Below are 22,808 nucleotides of genomic sequence, written 5' to 3'. Positions count from 1 at the left end.
ACCTTTCCTGTTTTGCAACTACAATGCTGGGATTATGTGATGTGTACCATTACAATACCTACGAGTGAACTCATTTCAACTTCACTGTTCTCTCACAGTGCACAATGATGTGTGTGCTGGGTATGCCTGTTTGGGCACTTGCGTGTGTGGGAGGTGGATGTGTGTGTACGCGTTCCTGTGTGTTCTGAGGGAATGCAAAGATACTTCCCAGTTTGCAAATATGAGAAAATAGTCAGATACCACATGCAATGGGACACATTTGTATATGAAAACAACGAGAGCATAAGACAGAGAGGGATAGAACCTGTGAAAGGGGGTTAGAGAAAGAGAGAGAGAGCGACAGAAGAGAGAGAGAGAGATAGAGAGCGACAGAGAGAGAGAGAGAGACAGAGACAGAGGGAAAGCGAATGCGACGAATAAGGAGGTGTGGTTTGTGTTCTGTGGGTTCTGAAAGGCTCCATGGCCTTTTGAAAATATTGATTTGCATATAGTTTGCATTCCTCTCTCTGGCTGTCAGTCTTACCGCCTGATTCTTCCTGACTCAGCTCGTCATCTTGAGTCCAGCAACCCCAGAAGACTCCCATTGCCGCTTGTTGTTTCTGTTGAATACAGCTCTCTCTTTTTCTTTCATTCTTTTCCCACCACTCTTTCTCTCTCACACACACACACACACACACTCTCATTGTTGTCATTAATAACCTTTGCAGGGATGATGGGACACCCCCCCCCCCCTCCCCCAGTTACTGTCAGCGTACTGCTCTGGTTGCCTGAAGTGTTAGCAAGGGGAAACCCTCACTTCCTCCACTGCGTGCCCTACTTCCACTCCACAACCCTTTGTCAACGTCGTGCCGGATGATTCCGCATTACCGGAATCACCGACAGGCTGACAGAGAGGGAGGATCTGCATGTAGATCAACAACAGCATGCATCAATATGAACTACAGAGGCCTCTGCTGTCTAGTCACATCGATCAGACGTGAGGACAGACAGAGACAGTGGGGGAGCAGAGAGAGGGGATGCAGGTTCAGACAACCAGAAGAGTCGTTTTGATATGCGACCGAAAAAAAAGGAGGCCTGACTGATGTTGTAAAAAGGAAAGCATGTCCTCCAGTTGACGCTGTTCTGTCAAGTCATGGTCAATAAGTTGAGAGTTCTTGCTTGTGGCTGTTGTGTGACGGGTGGCTCTGAGATTGAACCCTGCTCCACCCCACTGCTTCTGGGCTTATTATGAGACATTTAGCATCCGTGCTCACAAGTCTGCATGTTTGTGTGTGTGTATGCATGTGTGTGTATCTAGGCATTTGTTCTCTTGTGTATAGTTTTGCGATGTGAGACATGAGATCAAAGCAGTTTTTTCTCATAAAGGGGGATGGATACACACACACTCACACAATCACACACATACACATACCCCTTCAGTACAATCCCTGTATTTTCTTATCTCTTATAGCTCATCTAATGATGGGATTATTTCAAAATCCAATCTCCAACTCCTCTCCTACCCTCTTTCCTTCCCCATGTCCCTTTGCTCTTCGCTATCTCCCTCTGTTCTTGTGGTCACTGACAAAAATTACAAAGAGAAACTTAGAATCATCCTCAGTGCTCCTGCAGCGGGTAAATAGACATGCATACATGTATTCATCACCTTTATGCATGGTAGAATGCAAGAAATCAGTCATAGCCAAATATATGCTATGAATTATGTGACCTATCCGTTTTGACTAATGGAAATAGTGTAATGCTAATCTAGAACCAAGGGGATTCACTTTCCGTTCGACTTTCTTTTCAAAGAAAAGGAAGGCACCTGAAAGTCGAGCATGTCTTAGCGACTGAAATACCCAGAGCGGCACAGGCAGTGCGTCTAGGAGCCGAGTTCCGCTACAACAGCTTGTGAGGAAACATCACGTGGTGACACATCTCTAGGACTGACGTCACCATCCCCATCTCTAAGCAACCCTCCATCAGCACTTACGTCACCGCTCTCTGAGCTGCACCGTTGCCCAGCAACTTGTGCCTTGCGCTCGAGCCCGGCCTTGCGGCCCGCTCGAAGCTCTGACGCGCGTGTGACGTAAATGAGGTAGGTATCAATTTGTTATGGCAGTGCGAGAGGAGGAGTTCCCCTCTTAGCACTCTAGCCCTCTGCATTCCAGAGGAGCGCGCAGCAGACTGGTGCGGCAGCCGCTAATGTGACCCGCTGTCACACTGTAAATAGTTCTTGTTCATACGGCTCGCACTCACTGTACAAGTGTAGATTTATGTATATAAAAGAGCATACAAAAAACTTTTTTTCGTTAACGTTTCTTCTATTAGTGCTGCAGCAAATACAATATGTGTATGGAATGACTTGTATTGCTTTTGAAATACATTGAGCTGCCAAAGGAGGTGGTTTGCATTCGTTCAGTAAGGTAAGAAACTCTAACTGTCCTTCGAAATGGTGGCTTGCAATTATATTTGAATTTTAATCTTGTGGCACACAGTATTTTTCCCTATCTATTTATTTAAATTCACAATTTAGTCGAATTTTCATGCGTTGACTAACCTACCTAACTTTCACTTTTAAGCCCTTGGTAATTATATGATTTATGGTTTTGTCAATTTTGTCTGCCCTTACACAAAAAACTACTTCCCAATTATTTAAAACACAAGGGTATTTCGCAAATAATTCCGTGTCAACAATATAATACATTAACCTTGGATGTTTAGTCGTGCCTTACCGCTGAAAAAGCGTGCTTCGCATAGCATACATGTTGCATTGCAAGGTTTCTCTTCTCCACCGTGTTGTAAACTGTGTTGTAAATGCTTATTTTGCGTTAATTTACTATCATCATTGTTTAGTATATTTACTTGGTTTGCTATTTGCATGTCAAGGCAATCCGCACAATAAAACACACGAATACAAACATGTGCCCATATCAGATACGACAAATGGAATTCATTATAATGTCAGACAATTGCCTCACACTATATTTATTTTATATTGCAGAATTAACTGCTCTCTGGACTATACAAGGCCAACCAAAGTGTGCGCCATGGTGATCATGACGGAGAGCTGCCCGGCTCCTCAGACCAGCCCTGCCCAGGGAAGGCCTCTCCAGGTCGGCTTCTATGAGATCATCCGTACGCTAGGGAAAGGAAACTTCGCTGTGGTGAAACTGGCGAGGCACAAAGTCACCAAGACACAGGTATTTTATTATAATCTTTATCTCTATCAATGAAATCCAAATCCATAGCTATTCATAATTTTACATTTTGTGAATATTATATTATTATATATAAAACGCAATTAAATTGAAATATATACACACATCGTTTACTGAGGAGTTTATTATGTGCTTGCAGGTGGCTATTAAGATCATAGACAAGACCAGACTGAATCCCTCCAACCTGGAAAAGATCTACCGAGAAGTTCAGATCATGAAGCTGCTCAACCACCCACACATCATCAAACTGTACCAGGTGTGTGCCGTGTCCTCATGTTGCTGTTCTACATTTGACCAAGGAAGTGTGTGTGCTCGTATGCGAGTGTGTTATTTTAGGTGTGACTGGCACTGCCTGATATTCTACACGAGAGCAGTTGGCTGTGGTGTGTTGCTATGTGTTTGCTGAGACACTGGAGCTGAGCAGAATCGGGGTAGTGATAGAAAGATAGAGAGATAGAAAGACAGAAAGACGGAGAGATAGAAAGACAGAAAGATAGAGAGATAGACGAGGAGAGGACACGCCCGAGGGTGGATATTTTGGTGCTTTGTTCTTTTCAATATCACAGCACTGTGATTGCACAGGTGCATCTCTTGTTCCTTCTGTTGGTGTGAGGGTTGGGGTGTATTCTTATCTTACTGGTGTGTTATCTACTTGACTGAAGTGATCACTCCCAGAAACACATTGCAAACATATATTCCGCACAAGAGTATTAGCTCAATCCCCTTTGACCTTCTCCGTTAGCATATGTGCATGCCCGCTTGCATGTGTGTGCTTGTGTGTGTGTAAGTGAGTGAGTGTGTGTGTTTGTTTGTGTGTGTGTGTGTGTGGGCACCAGTGGAATGGGAGTACATGCAAGAACACAATGCATCTGCATGTGTTAGTGATCATGTTTATGAAGAGATGTAAAAGAACGACGGAATAACGAGTCGCAGAGCGAGATAGCAAGTGTGATGGGCAGCGAGAGTGGGCTGGCTGATCAGGGGGAGGAGGGCAGGGAATGGTCTTAGGGATTCACATGTCTGACTGTCAGGATCAGTTAGCGTTAGTGAAATGTGTCTCTCCCTCACGTGGAGGTCAGACTGCCAAGCGTGGCTCGAGTAGCTAATCACACACAAGATTTAGGAGCAGCAATCCGCTTTTTACCTTAGACACACACACACAAACAAACACACAAACACACGCACACACTAAACACACACACACAGACGCACACAAACACACACACATACGTATGCTTGCCTGGCACTGTGGCACAGATGCTGATAATGTCACGTTAAAACACTGATGCACACACACACACACATAAAAAAGACATACGCGTACTGTATGTCTGTAAACAGAATCTTTGCATTCAATTTCGCCGCTGAAAGAGTAGCTTTAATTGAATAAGTGATATTTATCACTGGTAAAATACTGAGAGGTGGTTAAAGTGAGGTCATGACCGTACCGCTCTGTCGCATTGTTGCATTCTCGAAAACACACACAGACACACAGCCTATCCTTGAATCTTTCCCCCTTGTCCTTGGGCTGTGTGAGGTGAGGCCAGTCAGGTGGGACCCATTTGACGAAGGGATGAGCAGGTTTTTTCCTTCGCCTTAGGGACTCCTTTCCCCCATCCCTCACCCACACCCCCACCCCCACCCGCCTGCAACAGCAGCCTTGTGATCTGCAGGCTCTGTCCTCCCTGTTTCCCCAGTCGTCTCTGTCCCGTTAGCCCGGTTCCTGTAGGACAGGAAGTTTGCTGGAGTACAGGAAAGAGGGATAACAGTCATTGACCCCTGACCCTTGTGATGAAAAGCTCTTTCCGTTCCGTTTGCTCACTGGCCCTCGGTGAACAGTATGTCACTTTGGAGCTCTGGTGAGCATCACATTTACGTCAGCCACCCCACCTCTCTTTCTTTCTGTCCCCATGAACAACTGCCTCTCTATGCTGTTTGTTCCTCTCACTTTCGCTGTCCTCCACACTCATTCCCAAGCCACTATCAGTCTCACACCTCCCTCGATCTCTCTCCCTCTCTTCTTTTTTATCTCCCTTTCGGGGTGTTAGGGCCTCTCCTGACGTCAGCCTCACCTCCAGGCTGAGAGAGCAGCCTCCATCTCCCAGATAAAGACTGCCTTGTGTACTTCCCTGAAGTGCTCTCCGACGCTCTCTCAACATCCACACCTCTTTCTCAGTCTATTGGCCTTTCTTCCTGTCTGTCGGTCGGTCTGTCTGTCTGTCTGTCAGTCTTCCTTTCCCCATGTTTGTCTGTTTACGAGACCCGTTCCAGTTCACTTTAGAAAGAATAGAGGTGCTACAGTGAAGGTCAGAAAGGCAGGGCTTCTGGTAATGCAATAACATCATTCCTCTGACGCGCAGTTCTCGTCATGACAGGCAGGCTTGCAAAAACAAGAGTTTCATTGATTACAGTTTGTTTCCCAAACCGTTTTTTTTTAATGTGTTGTATAACACCATGGGTCCCCTAAGGCCCTTTGTGTGTGGGAAGGTTTCCACTGTTCCAGGATGGGGATATACGTTTTTTTCCCTTGCTTTGTCGGTGGCGGTGGTTTATGACTGATTCTGCTCATAGCGTTTTTGATACACACACCTCAGGTTGTGTGTGCTGTGTGTGTGCTGTGTGTGTACTGTGTGTGTGTGTGTGTGTGTGTGTGTGTAATTATATGTAAAATCTTGTAAAGATGAGGTCCCATGGGTTCCCCTCACAAAAAATGAAAAATGTGTGTGGTTACAGGCTTTGTCTGGTTAGAAACACTGGTTAATGCTGGGATTTAGACATTTGGATATGTGTGTGGATGTGTTCATATTCTATAAATAATGACCATGCAGGAAGTGCCTGTCAGCTTTCTTATGCAACTGGATATATCATGGAAAGTCACTGCTTGTGTATTTGCATATCTGTGTGTGTGTTTTTAGTGTGAGAGAGATAGCAGTTACTGTGGGATGTGTACTCAGAAGAGGGAAAGAAAGAGAGAAAGAGAGAAAGAGAGAAAGGAGAGAGAGCTATAGAGAGAGGTGGCTAGTGCCAAATTTTGTCTCTGCTCCACCACTTAACCAGGTCTCTCAGTGGAAAGTCAAATCTCCTGTCGTCGTCACAGGCTACTTCTGCCCCACTTCTCTTCTAACCAACTCCTGTTTCTTTTCTGTGTGTCCGACAGGTCATGGAGACAAAAGACATGCTGTACATTGTCACAGAGTACGCCAAAAATGGAGAGATGTTTGGTGAGTTTCATGTTCACCTCCTTTGTAGCAAAGTGCGTTGTGACGCTGTTTGTTTTATGTAATAAAAGGGTCACAGCGATATTTAATCTGTCTGTCACCTGGGATTTATAGCAGACAGGAATATTATCCTCCTCTGACGCAAACCATCACTCTGTTCTCCCTGACACCTGATCTATTAATCCCCCCCCCCCCTACGCCTCACACACACACACACACCGCACCATCCCATTGTAGTTTCTGTGAATATCTAAACCTAACTTGATTTTTTCTATTCTCTCCCTCCTGTGTTCCTCTCTCTCTCTTTCTCTCTCTTAGACTACCTAACCTCTAATGGCCGTATGAGTGAGGATGAGGCCAGGAGGAAGTTTTGGCAGATCCTGACGGCGGTCGATTATTGCCACCGACACCACATAGTTCACAGAGACCTGAAGACTGAGAATCTACTGCTGGATGCCAATATGAACATTAAGCTGGCCGGTACGTACAACCTGGACTTGACTGAAGACGGAGAGGTGTACAGTACTAAACCTACATACATAGAGAACATGGAAGCGGTGTCAGATATTACTGTCTTAGTAAACCATGAAGAAATGTTTTCACCAATAGCACTTGTACCTGTATCTTTTTAAGCATAACATCCATCCTAAAAAGTAGATGAATAGCTGTTATTTACAAAGTTCCTACTAATACAGTGATATAGTGCAATGAACATGAACATTGGGCAAGGTGAGATAGTGTGTCTCAGAGAGGACGTTTGCCCACATCAATAGGAAACCCTCACAGACACACACACTGACACACACACACTGACACACACATGAAAACAGACACAGAAATGCCTGGCAACGTGACAAACCAAAAACATCAAAATCTTAAAGCTGTCTCCTAGCAGTAAAGTTGTTGTTGTTGAAGCTCAGGTTTATTACAGCTTCGATATGATCCTTTTTCTTACATTCCTTTGGAGAGGATTACATCACTAGCACGCCCTGTTGAACAGAACCTTGATTCTCCTGGCTGGAGCAGCAGTCATGGTTCAGTGGAAGTTTCAAGCAAACAATCATGAGTTACGTTAACGAGCCAACTCCTTATCCCCCTCTCCTCCCCCTCCCTCCTTCACCTCTTTCCCCTCTAGACTTTGGATTTGGGAATTTCTACAATGCTGGCGAGCCCCTGTCTACATACTGTGGAAGTCCCCCCTATGCTGCCCCAGAGGTGTTTGAGGGCAAGGAGTATGAGGGTCCTCAACTCGACATCTGGGTAAGTGGACGTCACATCACGCTGTAGAGAACAACATCCCAATAAGAAATGCCCACAAAAGAAACCGATTACAAAATAGATTCACGTCAACAAAATGATTTTGGGGAAACTTCAAATGGGCAAACATCTAAACGTTCTCCTGCTCTGTGTGTTTTTCCTGGTCCTGTGCAGAGCCTGGGTGTAGTTCTCTACGTTCTGGTGTGTGGGACCCTGCCCTTTGACGGGTCCAGCTTGCCAGCCCTCAGACAGAGGGTCACGGAAGGACGCTTCAGAATCCCCTTCTATATGTCCCAAGGTAGGTTGGCATCGCCAAGGCAACCTACTATCAATGAACCTCAACAGCTAGCTAACCCGGATTGGCAAATAACACAGGATGGCAAATAACGGAAACATCGTCTACTTCAGGGCTTATTCTGCTAAAACTCTTATTGTCACGGAACTCATGTCAAATGGTTGATCTGAAGTCTCCTCTCCTCCCCATCCAGACTGTGAGAACCTGATCCGGAAGATGCTGGCTGTGGACCCAGCCAAGAGAATCAGCATGGCCCAGATCAAGCAGCACCGCTGGATGCTGGCGGACCCCGCAGCTCCCCAGCACACCGTCAGCCTTAGCCTGACCGACTACAACTCCAATCTGGGCGACTACAGCCAGCCAGTCCTCAGCATCATGAACACGCTGGGCATTGACCGTCAGAGGACCATTGAGGTGAGGGGAGGAAGGGATGGAGGGACAGAGGGGAAGGAGGGTTGGAGGAAAGTGGGAGGTTGGATTGATGTGCTGTTGATCATATGCGCCGGTGGGGAAATGCTGGGCAAATGCAGTGTGTGTGTGTGTGTAGTCAGAAGATATACTATCTCTATGCCGCCACAGATAAACCCATCTGTGTCAGGTGGCTTACCGCCTGTTGTGTAGAAGAATTAAAGGGATAACTAGCATCTGCTTTTGAAAGCTGACACCCTGAGCGTGGAGCCGCAATGGCAGCCTCTAAGGAGCTTAGCCCGAGAACAGGATACAGACCCTTGTTTGTGTGTTGGTGTGTGTCAAGTCATCTCAACGAACCGCCCCTTGCTTTTGTTCTGTCCTTCCGCTATCCAGTCTCTTCAGAGCAGCAGCTACAACCACTTCTCAGCCATCTACTACCTTCTACTGGAGAGAGTCAGGGAGCATCGGGCCCAGCAGCTCAGCAGACAGTGTGGAACCTGGGGCCAGAGACCCAGGAGCACGTCTGACTCCACCACCCCAGAGGTGAGAGCTATGGCTGGCTTGGATGCCCATGCCCCTGCACCTGGAGCTCTTTTGCCTGGCTGTCTTGCATCTGTTCTTATGTCTGCCCCCTTTGTTGTCTCTTTCAGGTCATTATGGAATCCTCTGACAGCTTCAGAACCACAGGGTTTCCTCTCCCAGCCAAGAGCACTCCTCCAGTTCACGCAGAGATGGATTGTGACCAGGGTGCTCTCTTCCAGGTGAGCAAAAAAACGGAACCATCCGTCCACAGATATGTCGCTTGTTGTGTACGCGTATTACGGGTAGATATGCCAGCAGTTAGCTTGATAGAAGCTACATAGAACTATGCTTGCACACACTGTAACTATTACAGGAAATAGTTAGCTTTATAACCGTTGGCACTCCTCTATCTGTCTCCTATCTGTCAGCGGCTAATGTGTAGCGCTCCTCCCCCTGTTTCCAGCGCGTGGTGTTCCCTGTGGAGGCCAGTCTGAACCGGCTGCTCTGGAGTCGCTCCATCTCCCCCAACAGCCTGCTGGAGACCAGCATCAGCGAGGAGGTTCGTCCGACAGACCTGGAGGAGGAGGAAGCCACGCACAGCGCCACCCCTCCCCTCCCCCCGACCACCGCCCCCCGCAGACACACGCTGGCGGAGGTCTCCGCCCACATTCACCAGTGCCACCCCCCTTGTGAGTACAACGGAAAGGCACGCGCACGCGCCCACGGGCGGGCCACACGGCCACACGCGGGGCACACGCCCATGTTAACCTTCTCCCTCCTCTTCCTCGCCAGGCGTCAAAGTCAGCCCCTCAGAGGGTGCCTCCTCCGACGGCTGTCTGGAGTCCTCCTCGCTCGGCCCCGCCCCGTTGGTCCCTCCCAGGGGCCTGTCGGCCTTTCTGGGGTCCGCAAGGACCCCTGGTCCCTTCGCGCCCTCTGGGGCCTTCCTGACCCTCTCCTCACACCTTCTGCCCAAGACCCAGGGCTCCCTGCCCGCAGCCAACTTTCAGGAAGGACGCAGGGCCTCTGACACCTCGCTCACGCAAGGTAGGCCACCCTCATGTCTAGGATGACACAGATGTTCAGTCGATCTCTCTTGTGCCGTTTGCTCTCTCTCTATATATAAACATGTGTAGCTAATGCACACAACCTTTGCCCTCCAGGCCTTAAAGCCCTCCGCCAACAGCTGAGAGGAAAGAACACCCGCACCAAAGGGTTTCTGGGACTGAACAAGATTAAGGGGTTGGCGCGGCAGGTTTGCCCTCCGACCGTCTGTAACCGTGGCAGCCGGGGGTCCCTGGGCCCAGCCCTTAGCGAGCGCCGTAGCATGCTGGAGGAAGTGCTGCACCAGCAAAGGTACACATTCACACACACACAAGCACACACACAAACACACGCACATGCACGCGCACAAACACACAGACCAGTTGTCTCTGTAGTAACAGTTGTACTCTGTCTCTCTCTCCAGGATGTTGCAGATCCAGCATCAGCCTCAACCTCAGCCCGTTAACACTGGGCCTACCCAGAACCCCCTGATCTTCCTGCCCCAGCAGCAACCTGCCTCCCCTCCCCCAACCTCCATTTTCACCCCCTCCACCCTGTTTGACACCCCCATCTCCTCCCTCCTGCAGGGAGAACCTTCCCCCAGCCCTCTGACCCCCTCTCAGAACACCATGGCATTCCATCACACCCTCTGGCAGACCCCACTGGGGGTCTCCTCCTCCCCCTGCTCCCCCTCCCTCTCTCCTGTGGCTTCGGCCGCATGCCTCCTGGAGGCCCGTCTGCACATCAGCCAGCGGCCTCATCTTCACCCCCAGCACCAGGTCCCAGTCCAGGCCCAGGTCCCCTTCATGACCGGGCCAGGTGTGTGGAACCTGGGGTCAATGAGTAGCCCAGAGAATGAGATGCAGGAGCTGGGGCGGGGTGACAAACAGCAAATCAGCAGCTGTGTGATGGTGAAATAATGGTGTGGAAAATGGTTCTAGCTCTCCTCCTCCATACTCAAAAACATGAGTGTGAATTCACCACTGACAAGCAGGGTGAGTTTGGAACATTTTAGCAGAACAATTGAGTCTGATTACCCGGTCACTGGTAGAGTGCTCTCTGGTCTGAACAGAGAGGAGCCCCTCTGTCAACCTGAGCACTGAACGGACAGGTGAAGAAACATGCCAGAGACAAATACAGGAGACTCCAAACAAACGGTGTGTTGAACAACATCCAAACTGTCGTGTGTCCACCTGTGAGGCTTTTGTGTGCGCATCTAAGCTGAAGAATAAGCAATAACCAAACCCTGGACAAGGCCTAGGATCCTTTTCAGATCCCACCCTCCCCGAGAGAAGCAATAATGGACTTTGGGGTCCCTGTGCCCCTCACTGCCCAGAGAAAAGCCTCCTTCCACTCTCATGCTACAAGGAGGAGGGACAAATTCACTTGAAAAACTGGTATTCACCTGCCAGTCCATGACTAGATCGTGTTTCATTCACAATTTTGTTTTCTCAATCAATTTAGAGATGAGAGGATCTTCAATGTGACTTTTTACGTCACTTTAACGGATTTCCATGTCTGCACATTTCCCAACGATGATTTTGACGATTCACTCTGTCAGAGAAACCAAAGTTGTCTTTTTTTTGTTGGTCCAATAGCGTTTCCACATTATTTATTTGATTTGACTTTGTTATATGACATTGTAGCAGACTTTTGAACATGCAGTATCCGAAGCTTCCAACCTTCAGTGAGTGTACATGATTGTGATTTGACAAACTGTGATGTGTTAGAATGTAGCTCACGTCCCGCTGCTTGATCTTTATCTGCGGACACTGAAGAACGAAACGTAGTCGACTTAAGCACAGCATAGGTACAGCCATGTCCAAGCAACTCTGTGCGTTTGTGCGTGCGCCCGTTGGCGCCTGACATTTTCGTAGGCTCGAACCCATCGTCAATGACTCTCACCGCAGAAACCGACCTTCAGTTGGAGATCACCAAAGCTTTCAATGCTTCTGTTTTATTTCTACCTCCTCAAGTTCATGTCTGAAAATGTGGAACATTTGCAAACATTGTCCATATATAAGCATTACTTCTTCCTCTACAATCCACAAGTGTAATACGTCTCTCTTTTTGCATAATACAGTTTATGAATATGTGATCTAATGCTTTCATGTGCACAGAACAAAGACTGTGGGACTAGTGCAATATTTCACGTTGAAATGCAGAGGAAAGGAGAAAGGTAGAGAAGCCAGGCTCGTACACCTGTATGGTCATGTTTTGTAGTTTTCTTTTCTTTCTTTTTTTAGTTCATTTCTGTTTAAATGTACAATGGTTTGATATCTTCAGAGGGAGAGGTGTTGGCAAAGTATTGCAGGTACTACAGTAGATCTATGTTTTTATTCAACAAGAATACATGAATATGAATTTGTATTAGAGAGAAAATATGTTGTTTCTCATAACAAAACAATTGCCTTTGTGTCCTGAGTGGTTTCCATGTAGTAATAGCAGAAGAAGAATCCGACACAGATCAGAGAAAGACATGCTAAGGCTTCTCTCTCTGAGCTCCTTTGGGCTCAGCGTAGCTTGCTAGCTATAAACACTTGTCACTTTTGTCTTCTCTGCTCCTGCTGAGAGATTCTACTTTGAGATTCTACTTCTGCCACCAGATGCTAATGCTAATAGCTAACGCTACTGCTGTCTGCTGAGTCAACTGATGGTAGGTTGGGCTCCTAGACCACGGCTTTAGCCTATATGTTGTTTTTGTATTTTTCTATATAAAGAAATGAATTTAAGAATATAAGAAAACAACAACTTGTAGCAATACTATTTTAGCTGAAATGTGACTTTTCTTGAAATCAATTGGTAGAATGGTAGCAATAGCTGGATGTTTGCCATCATATGTGTGTTGGGTCGATATTTCAAGACAATATATTCAGCTGTGTGTCCTGTATGATGATGGCTGTGCACCAGTACTTAGTTAAACTCTTGCATATCTGTGAAGTGGTCTCTCTATGAACAACATGCTGGAACGAGGGAAAATGTTTGGGAATGCCTAGTGTAAAATGATTTTTTTTTTTATGATTTGTTTCTTGAAATGAGCAGTGTTTCAAACAGTTGTTTTTGTTTTTGTTTGATTTGATTGCATTTGCACCACCAATGCTTGTGCCTTTATCTGAACAAACTTAGATTAGAATGAGGCTCTGGATATTATCCATTGGTCATCACATAAAGAGAACAGACTCACTAAGCATTTTTTTCACTTAGGTTGAACTTGCTGTATTGAGAAAAGAGCAAGTGTTGCACTTTATTTTGCTATGTTTGAGATTTGTTTACTTGGTGGGTTCAAATTTTCCGAGGTCATCAGACTGAACTAGTGAACTATTGAAACACTAACAAAGTTATCGAGGATGTCCTAGTAAACATTTTTGGATAATAGTAAATACTATGTTCTTCTGATTTGCTACTTGACTATATGTGTGTTTGTATGAATGTTAAGTACGGAGAAAAGGTTTATTTATGTGGCTATTTATTTGAATAAAATTCACTTCTCAAACTTTTTGCATCCCTTGAGTCCATTCAGAGACAATGACATGATTTATGTTCGTAGAGAGGGATGACAGCTGTCAGGGATGAGTGGGTGGGGGGTGGAGAGGATGCAGAGGAAACAGGATTCAATAGCAAGGACTTTATTTGGTAAACAAGAACACAGCAGGGACACTCACATTCCAACAAGGAGCGAGCACAAAACAGGCAATTAAATACAAAACCAAAAACAAGACACAGGTGAAAGGAATCATACTAACGAGCAAACTGAAACAACCTAACAAGATGCAGGTGTAGGCAATCAGGCAGAGAAACACAAGGGCAGGGAAAACCAAGAACCACGCTAAACGTGAAACGGGCTTTGCCCAACAAAGAGCTTCTAATCAAGAATATTCTTTTGTTAGTCCCTTGATCTGGGTCTGGGTTGATTGGAGAGGACCAAAATATGACTGTCCCACCACACCTGCTGCTGATGCATGGGGATGACTGCTGCCTGCTAAGATGACGCTATGACGCAATTTGATGACGTGATAAACCTAGTGACCCTAAAGTGTATTAGTCATGATGGAGAGAGGGAGGGATTGAGAGAGGGAGGGGTTAGGACAGGGGTTATATCGATGACGGGGATGAAAGTTTGGAATGAATGGAGACACAATAGCAGCTCCATGCCCTCGTCTACCCTCACTACAACACCCTATGATTCATTACAAACTTCACTTATATATTCACTCTATAGTTCTGGCTGGTGAAAAGACTTTAAACAAATCCTTTATAAAATGACTAGCACTGATGCATGTGTGTTTAGATGCATGTGTTCTTTACTTTGGTATAGTCACGAAAACGAACATGTTTGCTTTAACTATTTAAATAATAAAATGAGAAAACCTTTTATATGTAGTTTAGTGGAGCTTTCCCAGACCTAAGCCAGTCTTCTTTGGTAAACTAGCTTTATGGAACAGGCCCCAGGATAATGTTCCTTGTATTCAGGGCCGGACCTTCCTATAGGCGACATAGGCATGACGAGAGGGGCGGCATTTTTCGAAGTGCATCCATTAATTAACCCTCCCGCACCACCAGCAAAGGGCGCCAACCGCGCGGGGGGGGGTTGCTGGTGATAAATCGGGCCTAGTGCGCCAAATTCTCCCCAACTGAAAAAGAAAGCAATGGAGAGTGTCACAGCCTGATTACACTTGTCTGTCTCCCATCTTCCTCATTAACCACGGTGCATTTAACCCTGTACTTTTTGCTTGTATATTGCCAGTTTGTCTCGTCTTATGAGAGAACCTTCTGCCTGCCTTGACGTCGAGCCTGCTTGTCCTTTTGTTCCTCAAATAAATCTAAGACTCGCTAACTTGGTTCTGCGATTTGGTCTGCATTTTGGTCTAGCCTGAGTTCTGATAGCGAGAGACAAAGAGAGAGGTAAGTAAGGGAATGGTAAGAAGATAGACAGAAAGACCGAGCAATACTATGCAGTAGAGTTACGGCTGTCACAAACACATTAATCACAAGCTCTAGCCAGCTGTACACACAACCATGCTCTGAATTCTCTGTACCAAACTATCCCCAAAACACTGTTTGTGTGTGTGTGTGTCTGTGTGTGTGCGTGTAGGTATGTGTGTGTGTGTATGTGTATTTGCATGTACATGTGTGATATACCCTCTGTGTCTAAGAGAGTTGGATGTGAGATCTGTTTGTCGTTTTTGTGGGAACACGGTGTGTCTCGTGTGTAAGCTGAGCTGTGATCATTCTGTCCAGGTCAACCAGTGCAGATAGGATGAGTCAGGATAGACACAGCCCAACTCAGATCAAATAAACACATAAAAGAAGTCAGACAAGTTCATAAAGAGTAGGAGGGAGAAAGGGGAACCTCAGAAGTCAGTTTAAGAGAGAGACACAGTCAAGAGTTAAACAAAGAATGTAATGAGAGAGCAATATCTGGAAAGTCCCTAGAATCCCTGGCAGAAGGTCAGATGAACCCTGCTGCAAAAGCCTCGGGGATATAGGACCTCACGTCTGCGCATTTCAGTGTGAATAGCACTTAGATGGACCTGTCCTCTTCCCCAAAATACGTTTTCAAACTAGATTCCAGACACAACCTATCATAAAACATTCAGAGTGCTCTGAATAAGTAACTCTGTTCTCACAGGGATGGCAGATGGGGGAAATAGGTAAGATAGATTTGTCCAGTTTCCCAGTGAAATGCAAAGAAATCCAAATCAATAGAACATTACACATCCCCCATGTTGAGATAAACTAAGATTTCCGATTGCGTGTGTGAGAAACCCACAGAAAAAGGAATAATGAGTTGTTACTCCTAATCAGGTCAAAGTTTGTGTGAATACCAGAGGATTGGAAAGATTGCAGGAGGCAAACAATGTTCAACTGACTAATCCAGTGAGAGAGAGAGAGAGAGAGAGAGAGAGAGAGAGAGAGAGAGAGAGAGAGAGAGAGAGAGAGAGTGACAGCGTGAGAGGCAAGAGAGACACAGAAAGAAAGAAAGCAAAAGAGTGTCCTCCTCACACACACACACACTCACTGGGTCATCTGTGAGTGCTATGACGCACATTGGGCTCTGTTAATATTGTACAGGGGGTTCTGGCATCTGCGTGAGCATTCCATTACAGGTCTCATACACCAAGTTCACTAAGCAGCTGTAGGCCTATGCAGAATTAGCTCTCTCTCTCTTTCTCTTTTCTATCGCTGCTTGTTTTTCATCCTTTTAATCTCTCACTATTTTCAGCCTGTCTCTATTCATCTTACTGTTTAGGTTCTAAAAGCTTACTTCAAAACTAAATCTTTTCAAATAAATCATTGCTAACATGATAGCAATATTCCATGAATCCAAAATTGCTATAGAAAAATCACATAAGATTCCGGTCAACTGCTTGTCTGTGTGGTTGTGTATGTGCGCGTCTATGACCCGAGTGTGTGTCCCAATCGCGCTGTGTCGACCCAGTTGGTACAGTTTAGTACTGAGATTCTCAGCTGCAAAGCCACGAGCTCCCAAATAAACCTAACCTTTGGAGGTAAAACTGTTGTACACAATCTGATGTCTACATATGCACAGTATCTCAATTCATTTTGCAAAAATGCAAAATGGTGCTGGTGAACGATCCTACAACAAAGGAACCCTTTTATGTTTAAGAAACTATTGTCACAGTGTAACTTTTATTTTCCTCACAAAATTTCAAAAGTTGGCTAGCTGATATTATTGGTGATCTCCGTTAGCTCTTCAGAGTAACACGCTTCTGTAACGGTCTCTAACATGCTCCAGGACGTCTGAATGGAAACTTGGATGGTGTGGCGTGAGGAGCGAGCAGAGCAACCGGTCTGCGTCATTGTCAGAGGCCCTGTTGGTTACGTCGACGACTAGTTAGCTGCGGTTACACTTCCGTTACACTTAATACTGGGGACTAACACACCAAAATGGTCGTTTTGATCACGAGACATGGTTTATTTACATCACCGCAGTCTCCTAAATGTATGAGTTTTGACTGAGAAAAGTGACCCGGTTGGCCTTATTAATGTGTGAGGGGAAAAACAAACCCGATCTGGATCAACGTAGGCTAATGTCGTCGTATTTATAGCATACACAGCGTTTTTTTCTGAGTTCGACTGTCTTTTTGAAGAGTCCCTACGCAGCCTTTTTGAGAAATATGGGTGCACCCGTCTTTTTTGTGGCCGCTGAGACACTAATTGTTGAACATCTCAGAACTCAGTAGTGTCGTCACTGTCGCTGTTTTTCAGCTAGCTTGCAACTGTAAACATTAGGTTTCCTTATGATTCCCAAATTACAGTTAAACATATTTTTGAGCTACTAGCACTAGTCTTTCTAGCAATCAAGAGTTGGACATAGTCTACGCCTTATCGGACTATCGATGAGGGAGAAGTACAATCTTCGCGTGCTGACTAATAGCCCCATCATCGTCAATTAGTGCTCAAACTTCTACACACAGGCACACGGAACAGGCGTTGCTTCCTATTCTCGCCATTGTATGTGCTTGCTTGCGTGCGTGCGTGCGTGCGTGTGTGTGTGTGTGAGAGACAGAGAGAGAGAGAGAGAGAGAGAGAAGTGGGGAGAGACACTGGTGATGATTTATCCCTGTAGAAGAGATGTGAGAATAGCTATGACGCATGATGTCAAGTACATTATCTCCTCTCTATTTGCTCAGTGAATATTAGCTTTACAAAGAAGGGATAGGAGAGGGGGGAAGGGCGTGGAGAGCCTCACTAGTGGGGTCGATTTCTTCCTACTTTTGAGCAAATATTCTTGGAAAGCTTAGTTTTCTGTATCAATACAGGAGCTGAAAGTAAGATTGTAATGACTGACCTAGACTCAGAATTCCAAGGTAATTCCCACCAGTTGGATCAAAGGTAGTAAATGTTTAAGTCCCTCACAGTCATTTTCATCTATTTTTTTCCCTTTCATGCTTTGGCAGCTATGTCCACAACCATTTCTCTACACTGCTTTCCCTAGATCTCTTTACATCCACTGGAACCCTTTCCCTCTCTCTCTCTCTCTCTCTCTCTCTCTCTCTCTCTCTCTCTCTCTCTCTCTCTCTCTCTCACCATCTTACTTTTGTGCTTTAGTTTTTCAGTTGGTTGTAGACAAGTTAATTCAGGCATGGTTGACTTTTGTGTGTCCGTCAACAAACCGACGAGGTCAATAGTCTTAAGAGGATAGTCTCTATTTGCACAAGCAGCTGGAGAAGACAAGCAATTAGGTCATTTATGGGGGGCAAGGGTGGGGGCACCGGAGCGTCTGATTGGTGGGAAAGCAGGAGGGTTGGTAGGGGTGTCGTCTCTGGCCCTACGGACATTCAGCCGCTGGTGTACCTGCTGAATGTAGTGACATCATCCACTGTCACATACAAATGTTTTTAGGGTTCGGCCATATCCCGCCTACCTAAAAGCCGGTGTTGCATCTCACGTACACACACATCCACACTCAGTCCTCCATTGGAGGACTGGGTGGTGACGTGATGGTGCGGTTGGATTTTGGACGTCAAAGAGCTAAGTAGGTGGACAGGTTGGGAGCTCCCCAAATGACAGAACACTTGGTTGAACGACACTATCCACTTACTGTCACTACACACCCACACACACTGTTTCTGTCTTTTTCCTCACACTCATCCATAAGCAATACACACATCCCATGGCTTACCATGCTTCCAAGGGGCATTGCCTACTGCTGAGTTGGCCCGGTACAGGAGATAAAGAAGGGGGGAGGGGAGGAGAAGGAAGTAGGTCTGAGGCCCAACCACACACTCACCCCCCCCCTCCCCCCCCCCCCCCACACACACACACACACACACAAAGGGTTCTGTGGAAACTTGATAATCTGGTGACTGATAGACATCTGATCCCCTGATAACCTAGGAAGAGAATAAGAGAGAGTTACATAATACACAACCGTATACCTACAAAGTTACCAACAGCCTAACCACAGGGGCAGTGACGGTCAATGGTTGTTCTGACGAAACTGCTGTAACCTTGGCGATAGACACACCTCTGTAATACTAGACACAGCATACACTGACCCAGCTGTCTTTCAACTAGCTGAACTATGTCTATATCTGGAGAGTAGACAGCCAACAGACAACTAACAGACAATAATTACCACTTAACAATTCCAATATGTCTAGGTTTACTCCTGTATTGTCCTGTTTACTGTAACTATTACAGTGTGTTGGAAACCTATGGAGTTCAAAGCCCAGGGAAAGAGAATTGAAGCCTCGGCCAGTCAGTGCTGGGGAGAGAACAGATGCCACAAACTCGAGGTTTCATAACACCAAACACACACACACACACACACACACACACAGAGCAGGGCTTGTCCCTGAGAGCAGCCTCTGTAGACAGAGTCTGACTCACGGCAGCTAAACTCTCTAATCCACCACCTCTGCCTTTCACTGCACATCCCCGTCAAACGTCCACAGACGCGTGTCTCTGTGTGTGTCTTTGTGTGCGTTTGTGTGCACGTGTTTGTTCCTATGGGTTTGTTTGCCAGTTTTTTTATGAGCATAGCCTACTTTGACAGGCAGTCTGTACAGATACCAGGGAGCTATTATTCCCATGCAAACATCATTCACTTGTCTGCACACCTGATGAAAGAGCGCACTCCTCCTTTTGAAACGTTAGTCATCTGACCTTGTTTAATCCTAGTTCGGGTCATGTTGCTGGGGTCAAGGGGGTCAGGGATCTCTGTGAGGCTACTGTAACAATAAAAATAATCGATGTTTTATTTGTAACGCACTTATATTTGAAACAAATCTCAAAGAGCTACAGTTAAGATTGTAAAAAAAGTAAGAACATCAATACAAAATACAACAAGACGAATGATAAATTAAAACTCCTAAGTTCTACTAAAAAGAACTTATGAACACAGTCTACATCCGTCCCTTAGAACAAACAGCCAGGATTGTTCATGCAGTCAGTGACACACACGTACGTACATGTGCAACAAACACACCAAACACATTTTGTTCACAAGTTTCACAAATAATGGGGGCAATGCTACAGGCTAACAGCCGAGTAAACAGGATGAAGCAGCCAGACTTTGAATTCCAGACAGAGATGTAGAGAAACAGATGTGGGAGGCGAGCATGTAAACCCCCGTAGGGGACAACGTGACAAGAATAAGACCGAGAGACAGACAGACAGAGAGAGAGAGTGAGTGAGAGACAGAGACAGAGAGAGAGAGAGAGAGAGAGAGAGAGAGAGAGAGAGAGAGAGAGAGGAACACAGTCACAGCAATGCACACAGGTGGACAGGCAAACAAGCGGACAGGCAGATGAGAGGTAAGGGGAGAGGTGTACAGGTCTGCCAAACAAACAGTCACCATGTCTCTCCGACTGTCAAGTTCAGAGGTTAGTTCCAAACTGTTCTCGTCCTCCCAGAGGGCCTGTGGGTGACGCAAATGTTCATGCAAATGATAGAACAGCTGCTCATCTCTCTCTCTCCCTCTCTCTCTCTCTCTCTCTCTCTCTCTCTCTCTCTCTCTCTCTCTCTCTCTCTCTCTCTCTCTCTCTCTCTCTCTCTCTCTCTCTCTCTCTCTCCCTCTCTCCCTCTCTCTCTCTCTCTCTCTCTCTCTCTCTCTCTCTCCCTCTCTTTCTCTCTCCCTCTCTCCCTCTCTCCCTCCCTCCCTCCCTCCCTCCCTCCCTCCCTCCCTCCCTCCCTCCCTCTCTCTCTCTCTCTCTCTCTCTCTCTCTCTCTCTCTCTCCCTCTCTCTCTCTCTCTCCCTCCCTCCCTCCCTCCCTCCCTCCTCTCTCTCTCTCTCTCTCTCTCTCTCTCTCTCTCTCCCCACTTTTTAATTTCCTGTCTATTTTGCTCCAGTCTTTTTTCAGTTCTTTTTCACTCCAAATCTTCCTGAAGCGTTTCTAAAAGTGCAAGGGTTCAAGAAAAACAGTGTGTGTGGGGGGAAGGGAGGTGCAAAGGGGCAGGGAGGTGCAGGGAGGGAGAAGGAGGTGGTCTTGGATTGCATGAGATGTCAGGTCTATGATTAATCTGTATGGGAGGGGAATGACGCAAACGTAGAACATTTAAACCCAGGCGTGCTCCCTTCCTGCGCACGCACAGTAGCTCCATTCTGCTCTAAAACCACGGGAGACAAAACACTTAAATGTTCCTGGACCCTTTCTACAGTGTTCTGTGTGTGTGTTTGCACATGCATGTGTTTGGATGGACACAGTGGATGCTACAGAGCTGGAGGCAGGAAGAGAAGGGACAAAGCTGTTGCAACGACCTGACCTTGAGCTTACACAATGCAGCACATACGTAACATGTAAAAACTGACCACAGCCAATATAGACATACGCATACATACATGCATACACACCCAGTTAAAGGCATTAGCTCAGACAAAGACGTCAGAGGCAGGAAATGTGTGATGGGGGGGTCACTGGGTCAGTGGATGTGTGGGTGGATGGACTGATTAATGAAGAAAAAATTATGAAATGACCGAACAAACGAATCAATACAAAAACCATTGTCCTAAAGACACCGTTCATAAAAGTAGTCGGGCTTGCAATCAGAAGGTTGCCGGATCGATTCCCCACCGTGCCAAATGACGTTGTGTCCTTGGGCAAGGCACTTCACCCTACTTGCCTCGGGGGGGAATGTCCCTGTACTTACTGTAAGTCGCTCTGGATAAGAGCGTCTGCTCAATGACTCAATGTAATGATATTAACTTCAGTCATAGATGGATGAAGGGAGGGTTTGATGGATGGAGAGAGTTGGATGGATGCGTATATACTGACACTCAAGAGGCAGATGGCCTGAGCCTCACACAGCGATGTGACCGCAGGCGAGGTTGGGCAAGGTGACAAGTGTCCCCCGTCATGGCGTGCACTGTCTGGACACCTGAGAGGGCTCAATTAGGACCACAGAGCCTCCCAGGAACAAGGCACTTCCACTCTGCCTGCGCTTGTTCCCCACTCTTTCTCTCTAGCTCTTTCTCTCGCTCGCTCTTTTACTCTCCCTGCCTTTCGATGCTCTCTCTATCGATGTATCTCTATCGACCCCCCCCCCCCCCCTTATGTCTCTCGCTTTATCTATTGTTCTTTTTTCTCTCTTTCTTGTTCACGCCTTCAAGTTTTTTCTTTGTCTGTCCCCTTTAAGTGTTAAATGTACTGGGGAGATGTGTTCTTGTGTCATTTTTGAGATGTGGTGAGTGTTCATGGGTGCTGGACTCTAATGGGTTATGGCTTCCAGGGTGTTCCCATTGCGTGCGAAATGGAGGAAGAACAGGGAGAATGAGAGGAAGAAGTCGAAGACAATGACGTCAGAGGAAGAGACTAAATGATCAGCACATTCCATTTCTTCAATAGACCATGGCTTACTGTGTGGGATTTGAAACACTTACACCCAATTTACTGTGAATCCATTGTCACCTCGCAATGAATCCAATCCCAGATGAGTCTAAACAATTACATAGGAACATCGGAATATGTCAAAGTCCTTCAGCATTAAACAAGTGTGTTATGTGTTCACACGAAATGTTGAAACGTTTTCTCACTTGACAGTGTGTTCTGCTGCCTTGATCGTTAGCCCAGGCGCTTAGTAAACAATTTATCCTCCAATTCAATTGGACCAAGTCAAAACAAAACAAACTTAAAACAAGATCCATTGTAATCACTACTGTGGACGTAATCATCACTGAGTGTTGTGTGGGTGTTTAGTCTTGCGGTCCGCCACACGTACAGTCTACAGAGACGTTGACAGAGCACGGACTGATTCACACTCCCCATCTTTAGACAAGAGCGGCTTAGCACAACCAGGAACAGAACAGATCAGTACGGATGTGTGGGAGGGGATGGACATACAGAATGACTGGATATTATGACCCAGGGGTCAAACAGGGCTTAACCACTTCGAACCTCC

General features: G+C 46.2%; 1 protein-coding gene across 1 annotated transcript; it reads left to right on the top strand.

Annotated features, from left to right (window-relative positions):
* The first annotated feature begins 2,116 nt into the window (after positions 1-2,116).
* On the top strand, positions 2,117-13,437 carry sik1 (salt-inducible kinase 1). Its single transcript, XM_084689273.1, has 14 exons — positions 2,117-2,405; positions 2,984-3,182; positions 3,340-3,456; positions 6,358-6,421; positions 6,737-6,898; positions 7,554-7,678; positions 7,850-7,973; positions 8,164-8,384; positions 8,775-8,924; positions 9,032-9,142; positions 9,367-9,592; positions 9,696-9,947; positions 10,064-10,256; positions 10,369-13,437. Exons 2-14 carry the CDS (start codon positions 3,030-3,032, stop codon positions 10,862-10,864), a joined length of 2,394 nt encoding a protein of 797 aa, XP_084545399.1. The 5' UTR covers positions 2,117-2,405; positions 2,984-3,029; the 3' UTR covers positions 10,865-13,437.
* The last annotated feature ends 9,371 nt before the right edge of the window (positions 13,438-22,808 follow it).

The sequence above is a fragment of the Hypomesus nipponensis genome, chromosome 23, assembly GCF_054491055.1.
Source record: "Hypomesus nipponensis isolate SF chromosome 23, ASM5449105v1, whole genome shotgun sequence".
NCBI classification, from domain to species: Eukaryota; Metazoa; Chordata; class Actinopteri; order Osmeriformes; family Osmeridae; genus Hypomesus; species Hypomesus nipponensis.
Note: the sequence above shows the minus strand (reverse complement) of the source record. Positions and strands in the feature narration are given on the sequence as shown.